The sequence below is a fragment of the Erythrolamprus reginae genome, chromosome 3 (genome assembly GCF_031021105.1).
Source record: "Erythrolamprus reginae isolate rEryReg1 chromosome 3, rEryReg1.hap1, whole genome shotgun sequence".
Taxonomy (NCBI): Eukaryota; Metazoa; Chordata; class Lepidosauria; order Squamata; family Dipsadidae; genus Erythrolamprus; species Erythrolamprus reginae.
Genome location: NC_091952.1, coordinates 120302601 through 120318616, shown reverse-complemented (window position 1 = coordinate 120318616; position 16016 = coordinate 120302601). Strand labels below are relative to the sequence as shown.

Genomic DNA, 16016 nt, shown 5'->3' with positions numbered 1-16016 from the left:
CATACATACTCATCTTTACTTCCAATTCTGCCTCACGTCCTCAGAACCGATCTACTGAGGCCAAGGGGGCTTCATGGTTCTTGCACACACACACAAACACACACCACCCTGGATTTCAACAAAAGTCTCTTTTCTCTAAACTTCGTTAATGGGGAGCGGGGGAGACATCATTGTCCACTTTCCCGTCGCCCAGCTCTCCCCATGCGCTTACAGACGGCGACGGCGAGCCGCGGCTGGCCCGTCGGTGCCCTTTCGTTCCCGCGCATCTCGGGGCGGAGCGAGGGTGTGGGAAGCAACCTTCGAGCGTAAGGCTAGCTTCACCGGCCTCTTTTTCTTTTCTTTTGTCCCTGCGAAGCGGGCTAATATCCACCCTGAGGTACCTGGGCCGAAGGCGAAGGCCAGTCCTCCCTTTTTCCGCCTCTGCTCACCTGGCCCAGATTCTGGCGAGAGAGCGAGAGCGGTTTTCCTCTCACGGCGGCAGCTCGCGGGAGGGAGTGCTGAATGACACACACAGCCAGCGCCTGAGTGATTCAATGAGCCTCTCAGCCACCCGCCGACTGTCCGGAGGGTTTCCGGAGGCGGGAGGGGGGAAAGAGAGGGAGGAGGGGGAGGAATACTATAAAAGAGGGAAGAGCCGGCCAACTTTTTAACGAAAGTCTCCGTCTCGCAGGCAACACACACACACACGAGCGCTCACGCAACCCTGCTTTCTGTTTCGCGAACCGCCTTCGAGGAAGAATGCTGATGATGGGCCGGCAGTGGTTTCCCACGACGGGGGCGCCCGCCGCTCCAGCCTTGCTGCTCTGCGCGATGTTCGCTCGGCTTTTCTCAGGTGAGTGACGCAGCGAGCGAGCGAGTGAACGGTGCGCGCTCCCTTCCTCCGTTCTCCTCCTCCATCATCCTCAACCGATGGTGCCCTGGACCGCTGGGGGTCCCTGAGGAAATTTTGATGATCCGCGGAAAAAAATATTTTCTTTTTTTTTTTTTTACGTTGCACTATTTTATTTTATTTTATTTTTTTTCAAAAAAAATAAAGTGGTCCGCGGGATTTAGAATTAGGAATTTTATGCGTTTTGATTTGGGATAGATGTATACTTTGTAGATTTGTATGTGTTTTATTTTATTATTTTTTTTGTATTTTACGTTTATTGTTTTTAAAATGGTTCAATAACAATTATTTGAAAGTTTAATGTTGTTGCTGCTGTTTAGTGTTTTGTGCTTGTTTTTAAAAATTCAATTAAAAATTTAAAAACCCATTTTAAAAAAAAATAATGTAGTGGTCCCTGAGGTCTGAAAAGTTGGTGAGCCCTGCCCTAAATCCCCTTTTTCCATCCTCCCTTTGGACTTGATCTCTGCATGGCCTCCTATCTGTCTGGAAGGGTTAGGCTGGATTTTCCTCCTGGATCCTGGTAGTGGCCAATGTTTCCGAATCGGCAGTTTCTGTTTTACTTGTATGGTTTCCTTCACCGTTTCCCATGGTTTTGCAATTAATAATAATAATAACAACAACAAAATCCAGCATATAAATCTTGTTTACTGTGTATTACTATTTAAATGAAAAAAATTAAAACATGAAATTATTACGATGATGATAATAATATCTAATAAAAATAACAATAACAATCATAATAATATTTCAATGTTCAGTTGACTGAGTTTTCTGTTTAACAACAACAATAAAATAATTGTTAGAAATGGACTAGAAGTCATCCTTGCATTTGGACTGCGGCGTAACATTGGGTCTCAAGTTTAAGAAGAGCTGGCTGTAGGGATTTGAGCTGACTAAGTTAAAAGCAATGAAACTTTCAAGTTTCTGTAAGATGGAGCTGGCTGCTCATCCTGGACATGTGGTGGGGTGGGGGGATGGTTCAAGAAGTATGGAAAATACCCGAAAGGCTCAAGAAGTATATTCTGTTCAGAATAGGTATTATCTAATCAAATCTGAGTATATTGTTCAAGTGCAGATAGAAAAATGGCACGATTCAAGTCCATATAGTCTGAATATCAATTAAGTATTTTATTTATCAAGTTTATTTGCCACCCATCTCGTGCTTCAAGGTGAGGATAAGTTTAGTGAGAAATATATCATCTGTTATTAACAATTTAAAAAAAAACCCAGAATGTGTTCAAAGCAATTAAGTATGTGTATAAATATTGTACAATATTGATATTCTTTTAAATACTGTGTTAGTATCACGGTGGCACATTGAAACAATTCAGTTTCTTAATTTAATATTTAAAATTAACAGGATATGGATAGATCTATTCCAGAAAAGTGTTATGAGCTGATTAGATAAGCAGAAGAGCTATCTGTGGTATAAAAATGATTGGAAGTGCTTTGAACCTCACATAAACATAATATGTACCTCCCTTACCTTAAAACAACCGGATCTTTTTTAGGCTTGTGTACCTGATTAAAAATACTTTAACAGTTGCACTGAGGTTAATAGGTAGGTTAAAGCAGCATCATGAGAAAACCTGCAAAAAAGCTGGACTACTTTAATGAATTTGTAGAAATTGCATTCTTTCCAGATAGGAAATACTTCTTCCCAATCAGTGTTTAAGCTAGGCTGTAAATCTTCAATATAAGAGCAGAGACGTATAGTATTCATATATAACAGTTGGTTTCTGTGAGTCAATGGGTTGCTTCTTTATTCTCACCTGATGCAATTAAGTGTAATATGCAAATGTGGAATGGGAGTTTGGTACTAACTGGAATTTAAAACTAATGTGGAAATAATTAGAGGTGTTAGCCACATTTGCACTGCATGTTTAACAAGAGAAGAGACACTTACTACAGTACAGTATGGTTGAAAAACCGTGTGGGACAGAAATAAGATGGCAACACACATATTCATGTTAATCACCTGGAATGTTTTAACATGCATGTAAAGATTCATAAGAAACATTTATGACCATTACACAAATGCACTGCACATGCTGCCAGCAAATTCGCAACTACAGAAAATTTTTGAAAACCTGTATTTAAAACATAATTTTCTTCTGAGTACATTATACAGTAGGAAATCTGTTATAATGATAATCCTTAAAAGAATAATTTAATCTAATAATACCAAGAAGCAAAAAAAAAAAAATCTAAAGAGCTATAAAGCCTGCCAAAGACTGTTTTGTCACAATGTCGCGCAGTCGTGTTTTCTAAAGAAGGAATGGAACTTTAGGGTACTTTTCAAACTGTTCAATAATACAATAATGTAGCTGGCTAATGTGTAGCTATGAGGAATATACTGTATAAATGCAACAAGTATAAAGATAGTCATCACTGGAGCCTAAGGAGAGAGATTACGGTATGCATTTTTAGAAAAAAAAGCTTTCCCTTTTTTCCAAGTCATGAACATACCTGTGGAGTTGTTATTTCCCCATTGAGTGTGGTGGTTTCATTGTTTGACTAGATATCTTTACTGATGCTAGTCACTGTGGAGTTTGCTCTCTGTTTATAGTTTGCCCTGCAATTGTTGGATAAGTGTGTGTGCTTTTCTCCTTGGTAGCCCCTTGACTATGGTTTTATTGTTTGTCTAGTAGTGTTAATTCCTGCTTATCAGGGTATAGGCTGCTGGAAAGGATGTGCCCTGGTTTGTTTCCTTCTCACCTTTTACTTTTACACAATATTCAAAGAAGGAATAAAAAAAGATAAGGAAGAAACAAGATCAGTACACATCCTCTTTGGCAACTGGACTGCAGGAAATACGACTGTAGTAAGCAAGTAGTTGATGCATGGAACTCACTACCAGATTCTGTAGTATCACCTCCTAACCCCTAACCTTTACCCTTAGACTATCTACTTCCTAAGAGGTCAGTGAGGGGCGTGCATAAGTGCACCAGCGTACCTTCCGTCCCCTGTCCTAATGTTTCCTTTTATTTTTTACTACTATCATGTATATGAATATCATTATACCTTTACCTCCAATATGTACTTGACAAAACAAACAAATAAATAAAATAAAAATAAAAACCTACACCCAGATAAGCAACCATTAACACCAGACAAACAATCAAGCATACTCTAGTCAAGGAACTACCAAGGAGAAAACTTTGCACCATTTACACTGGCAGAGAAAGCTCCTATATAGTAAACAGGTAACAAACCTCCCACTCAATTGTACTGACTGTGTTACCTAGTCACTAAAGAAACATCTGTAAGTGAACAGCCAAATTCAGAGAACACCAAAGATACCACATTTCTGCACTTCTTTGCTAGCACTCTATCCAGATCCTTGCAATGCAGATTTAATAGTCCTAAAAATTCCACTTCCAGTTTTTCTATAGAAATTTCACATGCCCACCATAACTGATAACCCACTTAGCCTAAACAAAATTATAGTGTCTTGATTCATATACAATTAAAGGTTACATGAGGCTAGACAGTCTTTGTAGAGGATGACAGGAAGCTAAACATTGAATTAGCATCTTGGGTGAACCGCTTCAGCACATTGGGAAATAATATAAGTTTAGATGTTCAGGTTCAGCATATTAAATTCTATTCTGATCAATTTGTTCAATTTGTTATGTTTGCTCACTATGTTAGACTCTGGCCAGCGTGCAAATTAAAAGAAAAATGGTTAAGGGGCATGCATAAGTGCCCCAGCGTGCCTACCTTCCCTGTCCTACTGTCTCCATTCATTTGTACCCAGTTACTACGTTCATACTTATGTCTATACTTATACCTGTTACCTTTTACATGTTCGACAAACCAACTAAATAAAATAAATTAAATTTAAAAATAATATATATTTCCTTGGTCCCACAAGATGGCAGTCTTTAAGTGAAGGGACTGGACTGCACACACCCTGCCTGCATGTGCGGAAGTAATTGGAGATATGTGGTCTCTCAAATAATCAGACAGATAATCAACTATTCCATGGAGGGTTTTCTGGTGATGACAGAAGATTCCAGGCAACAAACGCAATATACATAGCAGCAGTGCCACATATGTGCATAATGTGGAGTGTCCATTACCATGCTTAGTTTTTATGCAGGATTAAACATGTAAGAACCTAGCTAATGTGTTGGTACTTGTTGTGGTTAGCTCTGGCCCAGCTCCTGCCCCAAGGACTGTGGATGTGGGGGAGACATCCACATGTTGCAGGCCTGTTTTGCCCCCGGTTAAATCTGCTGATGAAGGCTCCTCTGACCAAGAAGACATGAGTGACAGGGAGGAGGAGAGTGTGGCAGACAGCTCAGAAGGAGATCAATTATCTAGCTCCTCCTTGGATTCGGAACAAGAGTTAATGATACAGCCAGGCATGCGGAAAGCGATGCATAGGCAGCAACAACTGAGAGATTATTATCAAAGAAAATGAGGCCACCTGTGTTTGGGTGGGGCTGTGGTAATTAGTGAGGCTGCTATAAAGAGCAGCCTGTAGGTTTGGCCATTGTGGAGGATTATCTGATTGTTGTGTTTTGTGCCTGCATTGCTGACTTCGACCTTTGTGTGCTGATTTTTCCTCACTTTGAAACTAAACCAGAGCAAAGTGTGTTTCATTTTGTGGAAGAAGGACTGTGAATTGCCTCACAGCTGCAAGCTAAGTATCTCAGAACTGATAAGGGACTTGTACAAATTACCAGTTTGTTTGGAGATGAGTGCTCTTTGCTATACAAAAAGAGTGCTTAGTATATTTGAATTTTCGGTATAAAGAACATTGCTTTGAATTTTCAAATGTATGTGTGTGTCTGAAATTTGTACCTGTGAATTTTCTGGAGGATTCTACCAGAGAGCTCGTCAGAACAGTACTAATGCAGAATCTCTTAGATATTCTAAATCTTCTCTAAAAGTAGTTTTTTTGCATGTTTTCGGGTTATAGCTCAATGGACAAGTTAGGGGAGATTATGAGTTACAATCTATTGATTATAGAAGACTGCTTTATGCATAGTATACAGATTCAGCCTTCTTGAATGGTTGGTTCAAGGAGACTCCCTATTGCATGAGGAAATAAATATATCTCGTTGTTAAATTTTGGATTAACACAAATTAAACCATGTGAACTATAAATTCCTGCAATTTTTGCAATGAGAGCCAGTTTGGTCTAGTGATTAAGGCAGTGTTTCCCAACCTTGGCAGCTTGAAGATATCTGGACTTCAACTCCCAGAATTCCCCAGCCAGCATTTGCTAGCTGGGGAATTCTGGGAGTTGAAGTCCAAATATCTTCAAGTTGCCAAGGTTGGGAAACACTGGATTAAGGCACCAGGCTAGCAACCAGGAGGGTGAGTTCTAGTTCTACTTTAGGCATAAAAACCATCTGAGAGGCTTTGGGTCAATCACACTTGCAGCCCAACCCACCTCACAGGGCTGTTGTGAAGAAAATAGGAGGAGGAGGGAGTATTATATATATGCCACCTTAATTTATTTGTAAAAGCAATAATAGTGGGATTAAATTTTTAAAAAAATAATATCTAGCCGCTATGGATTTGTTTGCTGAGAAGTCATGCAAGTTGTAGACCAACATACTAGAAAGATATCAGCTTGGGAAGGTTTGACCTATATTCTAATTTCAATCAGACATTTAAAAAAATATATAATAAATTATTGTCTTTATTAATATTATGAGATCCTTAAACTGTTTAACAGTCCACACAGAATATTGTAATATGTGGGAAAACCCCTAGGTCATATTCCTTTCTATATATTTTCAAACAGGTAGCTCTGCAGTGCAAACAGCTGCAAATATAACTTGGACATCCATCAATTTTAAGACTCTGCTCCACTGGGATCCAAAGCCAGTTGGTTATCTTTATACAGTTGAAATAGATGGGTAAGTTAATGTTTGGAAAAACACACCTCTCTTTAGGAATCTTTGTATTTTATCTGTTGTAATGGGACAGTTTGAGAAATAACAAGAATACATATATGAAAAAACATCTCCATGATGTAACTGGATATTGGACATTATTGATACAGTAAAATAATTATTGTGATTTCATATAAGGTTAATCAGGGGTGAGATTTAGGAGGTTCTGACTGGTTCTGGAGAACCGGTAGCAAAAATTTCGAGTAGTTTGGAGAGGTGATATTTACCACCTCTGACTGGCCCGGCCCCATCTATTCTCTGCCTCCCGAGTCCCATCTGATCAGGAAGAAATCAGGATTTTGCAGTAACCTTCCTCTGAAGTAGGGAAGGAAAGAAGATTTTACAGTATCCTTCCCCTGCCACACCCACCAAGCCACGTCCACATAACTGGTAATAAAAAAAACTGAATCCCACCACTGGTTGTAATTTGAAGCATACCTGCTTACATAAAACATGTAACAAGTGTACATTGTTGAAAGAAGAAATATGATACTTTCTCATCTAAATTTTCTTAAAGGTCCCCCTAGATAATTTTTTATTTCACCCCTCTTATAAAATGTCCCCTAGAACTGTTCCAATTTCAGGGGTAAAATTGAATTGTATCACCTCAAGTATTGAATCAGCCAGGTGCTTCAAACCTATAGAAGGTGACTTCTGTTTTATCTTTCACTTGTACAGACATAGAGCCCAGCCCCAGATTGAAATAAACAATATTTATTTGTTTGTTTGTTTGTTTGTATTCCCCCCCCCTTTCCGAGAACTATGATCTGGGGTTTCAGAAGGAAGTGCTTGGCAAGTCCTTCCTTCACTTCCTCCTAGGTGGGTGGATATAGGATGGCCTTGAACCACTTGAAAGAATGCTTTGTGGTTGCATCTGTGGCCTCCACTCAAGAAAAAAAAGTGTGTCCTGTACTGGAGAGAAATCACAAGAGGCTAATCGGTTTAACCACCTGTCCCCCCCCTTTGTCCGCTTCCGCCCAGGTGGGTGGGTCTAGGATGACCTTTAACCACTCAAAAGAATGCTTTGTGGTTGCATCTGTTCCCTCATGAAAATCACCCCTCCCAAGTTCCCATAAACATCAGGCCTTATATAGATAGTGTGGCAAGCCGTTAATTTATCACTAACTTCTACACCAGCTGGACAGTGCTTTGAATAAATATTGAATCTATCTATAATAGAGATTCTAACTATATTCCTTTAATGTACTTAGCTTTTATCTCCATTTATTTGCAGGCTAGTTAATTCCATATTGTATGTTTTGTATTTTTTATTTCTCACATTCACTTTTTAAAATTATCCATAATTTTACCCGTCCTGTATTATTGCATTTCTTTGTACTTCTAAGTCTGCTGTGAAAGCAGTTGTGTCTTATTCATTGTAGCAGTCACAAAATATTCATGGGCATAAAGGCCATTTCATGCTTTCCTAGTTAGACTGTTTATCTCACTAACATGGGCAAGATTACTGCTGACCTTCAAAACATGTAACATTTTGCATTTTGACTATATGAATCAAAGTGAAAGTTATGTATGTGGCCAGATATCCTTTTTTTTCTGACCACTGCAAGGCATGTATCTATAACAGTCTTACTCTTCACATATATGCATAAAATGCTTGATTTACATTCTTGATCTTAATCTTTATAGGGATTACTTAAGACGGGAAAAAGTATGCGTTCATACTGACAAAACTGAATGTGATGTTACTAATGTAATAATACAAAATTTAAGAGATAGTTACACAGCACGTATATATTCTGAAATACCATATGATGAGGATAATTTTGAAACACCTCCATATGAAGTTTCTCCGGAGTTTGTACCTTACAAACAAAGTAAGTACAATAAGTATGACATATATTCCATTATCTTTCATATATTTATACACAGAAAAGAGATTAGGTATAACTTCTTGTAAGGAGTGTGTTTTTAAGATTCGTAGGGAGGCATTACTTCATGTTAATAGTTTAGTTTTGTAATTTAGTTTTGAGAGACTGAATATTTTATATAGAGGTAGTCCTTGTCTTACAGCCATTCATTTCACAATGGTTCAAAGTCATGACAACTCCGGAAACAGTGATTTACCAACTGTCCTCAAAGTTACAACTGTCACATCACACACCTGTAGTTACATCATTACAACAAAATACCTTATTCCATCAGACTTGAAATACTGGGATTAGACAATTTACAACTACGTCGCCTCCGATCTGATCTGAATGTAGTTCATAAAATCATATACCTAAATGTCCTTCCTGTAAATGACTACTTCACCTTCAATTGCAGCAATATGTGACCACGTAATAAATTCAAACTAAATGTAAACCGCTCCAAACTTGATTGGAGGATATACAACTCTAGCAATAGAGTGCTCAATGCCTGGAATGCACTACCTGACTCTGTGGTTTCTTCCCCCAACCCCCCAGACTTTAATCTTAGACTGTCTACAGTTGACTCTCCCCGTTTCTAAGAGGTCTGCAAGGGGCGTGCATAAGCGCACCACTGTGCCTACCGTCCCTGTCCTACTATCCTATTGTTCTCTTTTATCATTACTTTTTACTTATGCTATGTTTATACAAATTACTACTATCCTATACAAGATAGATAGATAGATAGATAGATAGATAGATAGATAGATAGATAGATAGATAGATAGATAGATAGATAGATAGATAGATGGAAAGGTAGGTAGGTAGGTAGAAAGGTAGATGGATGGATGGATGGAAAGGTAGGTAGGTAGGTAGGTAGAAAGGTAGGTAAATAGGTAGGTAGGTGGGTAGATAGATAGGTAGGTAGGTAGGTAGGTAGGCAGGCAGGCAGGCACTTGGCAACAGTACTCCTGCAATTTGTGACCTTCTTAGCCAGTTCTCAACAAGAAATGTCTTGTCTTGAGAAAGTCAGATTCCTTAACGAGTGTAAAATCATGTCCAGTCACATGATCTCTCACTTAATTACCATATTGGCAGGGGTGGGCTGCTGCCCGGATGGGGGGTGGGGTGCAGTGGGGTAGCAAAAATAGAGCTCCACCCCAGAGCACCCAATTTGCATTGAAAGATGTTAAAAGAAAATACATAAACCACGCCCACAGTGTGGCAGTAAAAATTTTGGTAGCCCTTCACTGCACATTGGTTTAAGCTGTCATAAGTCAAGAACTACCTGTATAACATATGACTTTCCCAACATTTAATGAAAAAAGGGGATAGTTAGATTTAATCATTTATTTCATTGTAACATATTGATGGAGAATGCCACTGCGTTCTTCCTAGGGCTGAAAAAGTGTGACTGGCCCAAAATCACCCACAACCAACATTGTGCCTAAGGGATTGGGGCGGGGGGCTACTATAACTCATGGTCTCTCAGTTTCTAGTCTGGTGCCTTAGCTATAAACCGTTACTGATAAACTTTGCCAAGAAAACTGAAGGGACATGTTTTGATAGTCACCACACTGACTCAAAGGCCCGCAAAGACATCTCATGCAGCGTCAGTCATATGCTATATTTTTATAACAGACATTGTAAATTAAACAAAATAAATAAATAAATCTGTGCTCATAAATAAATAAATAAATAATTGTAATGCATTTCCCTCCCCCAATTTACGACAGCTGGTTTTAAAAAATGATGTTCCTTTTTTTCGTTCCTCCCTATTCTATCCAATACCTTTGCCCAACTATTACAAGAACCTTTTGAAAACAATAACATTTATTGTGCACTGTTTCTACATCATATAAAAAAAATAAAACTTGGTCATACTTCTTTTCTAGCTGAGCTTGGAACGCCAATGGTAGCACATTTTGAACAAAAAGATGGCATTTTGAAAGTGGAAGTAGTCGATCCACTAACGCCGTATGTAGTTAATAATACCTTCCAAACTATCAGAGACATATTCAAAAATGATCTGGAATACCTGTTATACTACTGGAAGGATCAGAGCACAGGCAAGGTGAGAATTTCTAAGAACGTTTAACATGTGCTAGTCAGCATTAACACTTTCTTTTTACAATTCATTTGAATGTAAAACATAGTTCTGTGCTGTTTGACATTTTTTAATTGTAGAGTGGGGTTCCCAACAATAAAGTTGAGTGGTTACAATAAATTAAAAAAAGCATAATTACAGCTAGTCTTTGACTTGTGACCACAACTGAACCCAATTTTTTGTTTCCTAAGCATTCCGACTAACATGCCCATCGAAAGCAGAACTCTGAGGCATGGAGATTCCTCAAAGAACATGTTTATTAGATGCATGATATCAGCACAACCCATGAAAGCTAACTCTGGGAGGTTTCCCACGTTTGCAGCATAATTAAAAGTGGTATGACCGCAATTGAGCCCAACATTTCTGTTACTGAGACATTTGTTAAGTGAACTTTGTCTCATCTTATGTCCTTTCTTGCCACAATTATTAAACAAATCACTGCAGTTGTTAAATGAGTAACATGGCTGCTAAGTAAATCTGACTTTCCCATTGACTTTGCTTGTCAGAAGGTTACTGTTCTGCCTGGCCTCTGACCACCCAAGATTTAATACCTTGTTCTTAGGTGGCTAGAGGCCAGGCAGAACAGTTACAATGGGTGATCCCACGACCCCAGAGATACTGCATAAACACAGTAGGAACCTGTTGCCAGGCATCCGAACTGTGATCATATGACATGGGGATGTTCCAAAATTGTAAACATAAAAAACAGTCGTAAGCCACTTTTTTCATTGCTGTTGTAACTTTGAATGGTCACTAAATGAACCCTCATAAGTCAAGGACTTCTTGTAGTTTATTATAATTCGCAGTGTTGGAAAACTGGAATAGCTGCAGATAACTCTTTAAATAATATTTTTGTTGCTTTTCAGAAATCAGCAAAGTCAAAAACCAATCTATTTACAGTTGGTGTGGATAAAGGAAAGAGCTATTGTTTCTACGTTCAGGCTAGTATTCCAAGCCGCTTGTATCACCAGAAAAGTGACATGAGCAGTCCAAAATGTACCAGTATTCACAGGGAAGACTTGGATGGTATGTATTATTTGATTTCACACACATTTCCCATTAAGTGTACAAAGAGTTGTGACCTCTTAGCTTGCACAAGAGATGGTCATGAAATAAATAAATAAATAAATAAATACATACATACATACATACATACATACATACATACATACATACATACATACATACATACTGGTATATATATATATATATATATATATATATGTGTATATCAATATATATATAGTATTGATATATTGAATACAGTGATCCCCCGATCATTGCGAGGGTTCCGTTCCAGGACCCCTAGCAATGATCGGGTTTTCGCGAAGTAGCGCTGCGGAAGTAAAAACACCATCTGGGCATGCGCAGATGGTGTTTTTACTTCCGCAGCGCTAGCGAGGAGCCGAAGATTGGGGTTCCTGGGAAGGGGACTCAGCTGGGAAGCGGCGCGGCTGTTTTAAAACTCGCCGCCGCCATGGGGGGCTTGCCAGCACCCCCCGGACCCCCAACCCGGGTTTGGGGGGCTGCTAGGAAGACCCCCATGCTGGCGGCGACGTTTTAAAACAGCCGCGCGGCTTCCCAATGAGTCCCGAAGACAAACGCGGAAGTTCGCCTTTGACGTTTGTCTTCGGGACTCAGTTGCGAAGCCGCGTGGCTGTTTTAAAACATCGCCGCCGGCATGGGGGGCTTCCTAGCAGCCCCTCAAACCCGGGTTGGGGGTCCGGGGGGGTGCTGGCAAGCCCCCCATGCCAGCGGCGACGTTTTAAAACAGCCGCGCGGCGTCAAAGGCGAACTTCCGCGTTTGTCTTCGGGACTCATTGGGAAGCCGCGCGGCTGTTTTAAAACATCGCCGCCAGCATGGGGGGCTTCCTAGCAGCCCCCCAAACCCGGGTTGGGGGTCCGGGGGGGTGCTGGCAAGCCCCCCATGCCGGCGGCGACGTTTTAAAACAGCCGTGCGGCTTCGCAACTGAGTCCCAAAGACAAACGTCAAAGGCGAACTTCCGCGTTTGTCTTCGGGACTCATTGGGAAGCGGCGCGGCTGTTTTAAAACGTCGCCGCCGGCATGGGGGGCTTGCCAGCACCCCCCCGAACCCGGGTGGCCGGGCGAGCAGCGAGCGAAGGGCGGGTGGCCGGGCGAAGGGCGGGCGAGCGGCGAAGGGCGGGCGAGCGGGTGCTGGGGGGGGCTTCTCACCCTCCCGCCAGCAAGAGGGGGAGCGAACGGCGTGGGCGGGCAAACGGCGGGCGAGCGGCAGCGAGGAGTTTGCGTGGGCGGTGGGGAAACTCCTCGCTAATGCTCGCCCTCCCGCCAGCAAGAGGGGGAAGACCCAGGGAAGCCGCCCAGCAGCTGATCTGCCCGGCGCCATCTACGCATGCGTGGCCATAAAAAAAGGGTGCGCATGCACAGATGGTGTTTTGACTTCCAGGTTTAAAAATCGCGATTTAGCCCGTTCGCAATGATCGGGGTCGCGATACCTGGGGGATAACTGTATATTGATATATATTCAATAGGTATTGAATATATATTCGATACATGTATATATATGTGTGTGTATGTATGTATTCAATATATCAATACTATATATATATTGATATACATATATATATACCGGTATGTATTATATATGTGCATTAATTGAATATTTATTCATTTTGTTGCTTCATATGGATTGCACCAGCTATTTTTTTCTAAGAATTGAGGAAATTCTTAGATTTCCATATTCAGAAAGTTCACAGATCTATGAGGACTGTTCAGAGCAGCTAACTATCTCAGGGTGTAATATAGGGGGGGCGTTTGTCCAGGTTTGCCTGGTGCACCAGTTTCCAGGTTTGCCTGGTGCACAGAGTGGGTCTTCTCCGGGTCCCGTCAACAAAACAATGTCATTTGGCGGGGCCCAGGGGAAGAGCCTTCTCTATGGCGGCCCCAGCCCTCTGGAACCAACTCCCCCCAGAGATTATAATTGCCCCCACCCTCCTCGCCTTTTGTAAGCTCCTTAAAACCCACCTCTGCCATCAGGCATGGGGGAACTGAGATATTCTTTCCCCCTAGGCCTTTACAATTTATGCATGGTATGTTTGTTTGTATGTATGTATGTTTGGTTTTACAAATAAGGGTTTTTTAGCTGTTTTAGTATTGGATTTACATGCTGTTTTTATTACTGTTGTTAGCCGCCCCGAGTCTGCGGAGAGGGGCGGCATACAAATCAAATCAAATCAAATCAAATCAAATCAAATCAAATCAAATCAAATCAAATAAATAAATAAATAAATAAATAAATAAATAAATAAATAAATATATTTTATTTTATTTTATTTTATTTTATTTTATTTTATTTTATTTATTTTTCAAACATGTACATGATAACAGGTATAGTTCTAAATATAAACAAAAGCAAAGTAAGTACAGATAAATGAGGATAATAGTACCGTAAGACAGGGACAGTAGGCACAATGATGCGCGTATGCATGCCCCTTCTTGTCTAAACACCTACATTAGTTTCTTAAGGTAAGGTTATTCTTTGGATCCACTAACTTTTCTACATCAGCTTTGTCAGGATGCCAGTTCCTCTGGAATGTTTTCTCCTAGTTGAAAGGAAATGCTTTGGATTTATTACACCATTTAAGGCCTCATTAATGTAGAATAGCTTCAGTTAGGGCAAAGTTCAGATAAATGCAAAGAATGCCTCTAATTTAACTGACTCTTGCCTTTGTCTTCTTTCCAGCTCTTGATTTGGACAAAATCCTCATAATAGTAGCTGCTGCTGTCGGACTCCTCATTCTGTTTATCATTTTATTCGTGGTGATATGCAAGTGTAAAAAAGCAAAGAGAAGATCGTCAGAAAAAGACTATATCCCTGCAAATTTGTAAGGACTAAACACTTAGCCCCGATTGAGCCAAAAGCTTGATATGCATTAATGCTGCAATGATGCCATGGGGAAAAAGGAGCTCTCTCTGGAAGCAATAATAACTGACAATTGTTGTCTGGACATTTATGGTTTCTGTGAAACAAACCAATTTTAAAACACTATTTGAAACTCCTGTTTTAACTTCACTGTTAAAATGATGAGAACTGTTTGAAATATAATAACTGACATACATGATGAAACGTTACCATTTTTTTTATTAAAAAAGTTTTTTATTTATAATACATTTTAAAAACATAATGTATACATAAAAATATAACACGATACAGATGTGTTATAAGAAAGGTACATGACGGTCTGTTCAATATATATATTGATTATTCCCTTCTTCCCCCTATTAATTTTCCAATATCTGTTTAAGTTTGAATTGATTTAGAACTTCTCCATCATATTTTCTAGCCTTTAGTCTTGGTTTTCCTCTCTATCCAATTATAAAATTTATTCCAGGTTTTAAAATAATCTGTATCCAATTTATGTTACCATTTTTATTGCACTTTTGGTAGCATCTTTTTATATTGGGTGTTCTGGGTACATTAAGCGGTGATAATACTATACAAATGAGCTTTTAGCAGTCTGATTTTGCATAAAATGTATGGTACAAATTGCCCTTAAACGTTAGAAAATGTTGCAAGAAAATAACTGATAAAAAGGGCAAGATTCCCTTGATCTGAACTTGACAACTGACCATGGAAGTGCTTCAGAAATGCCTTTCTTGGGCAGATATCTGGCAATAACTCTTAAATAATTATTCCGTTTTAATCAAAAGTGTGCCAGCTATTTCAGCTGGTAACGTATTTTTGACTGTCCTTGCCAGAACTTAGCACTTTAAATATGTATTGGTAATTAACTGCTGGACAGACAGAAATTTTAACTTTTTAATAATTCTTTATAACTGTAAATATACAGGTGGTGTGAATTGAGGCTCATCGTGGTACTTTAATAACTTATTTATGATTGTTATGAATGAAAGTATATTTGTATATATTGCATTTATTTATTTAACGTAATAAAGGTAAATGGGGACTACAGAAGTACGTTTCTTGATTTGTGACATTCGTTGGTTTTTATTATCAAATGTTTTTGCTGGCTAAACGTGGGCTTGTCATTGTACATTTTAAAACTCGTCAAGTTGACAGCTAAACAGAACATTCATTGAGAAATTAGAGGAGAAATTAGAGGAATCTACGGAGAGGGGCGGCATACAAATCTAATTAATAATAATAATAATAATAATAATAATAATAATAATAATAATAATTTTCCCATAAGTACCTTAATTACGATTTCTTTTAACACATGAATTGTTTGTGCGT

The 16016-nt window shown here is 39.4% G+C and overlaps 1 protein-coding gene across 3 annotated transcripts; it reads left to right on the top strand.

Annotated features, from left to right (window-relative positions):
- The first annotated feature begins 290 nt into the window (after nucleotides 1–290).
- F3 (coagulation factor III, tissue factor) lies at nucleotides 291–15731 on the top strand. Of its 3 annotated transcripts, none has more exons than XM_070746517.1 (7): nucleotides 291–305; nucleotides 671–832; nucleotides 6654–6768; nucleotides 8452–8639; nucleotides 10568–10746; nucleotides 11646–11805; nucleotides 14502–15731. In XM_070746517.1, exons 2-7 carry the CDS (start codon nucleotides 739–741, stop codon nucleotides 14645–14647), a joined length of 882 nt encoding a protein of 293 aa, XP_070602618.1. In that variant the 5' UTR covers nucleotides 291–305; nucleotides 671–738; the 3' UTR covers nucleotides 14648–15731. The 3 variants fall into 3 exon arrangements, with proteins under 3 accessions (XP_070602618.1, XP_070602617.1, XP_070602619.1); XM_070746516.1 differs by lacking the exon at nucleotides 291–305 and adding an exon at nucleotides 334–376; XM_070746518.1 differs by lacking the exon at nucleotides 291–305 and having other exon boundaries at nucleotides 334–832.
- Nucleotides 15732–16016: the final 285 nt, after the last annotated feature.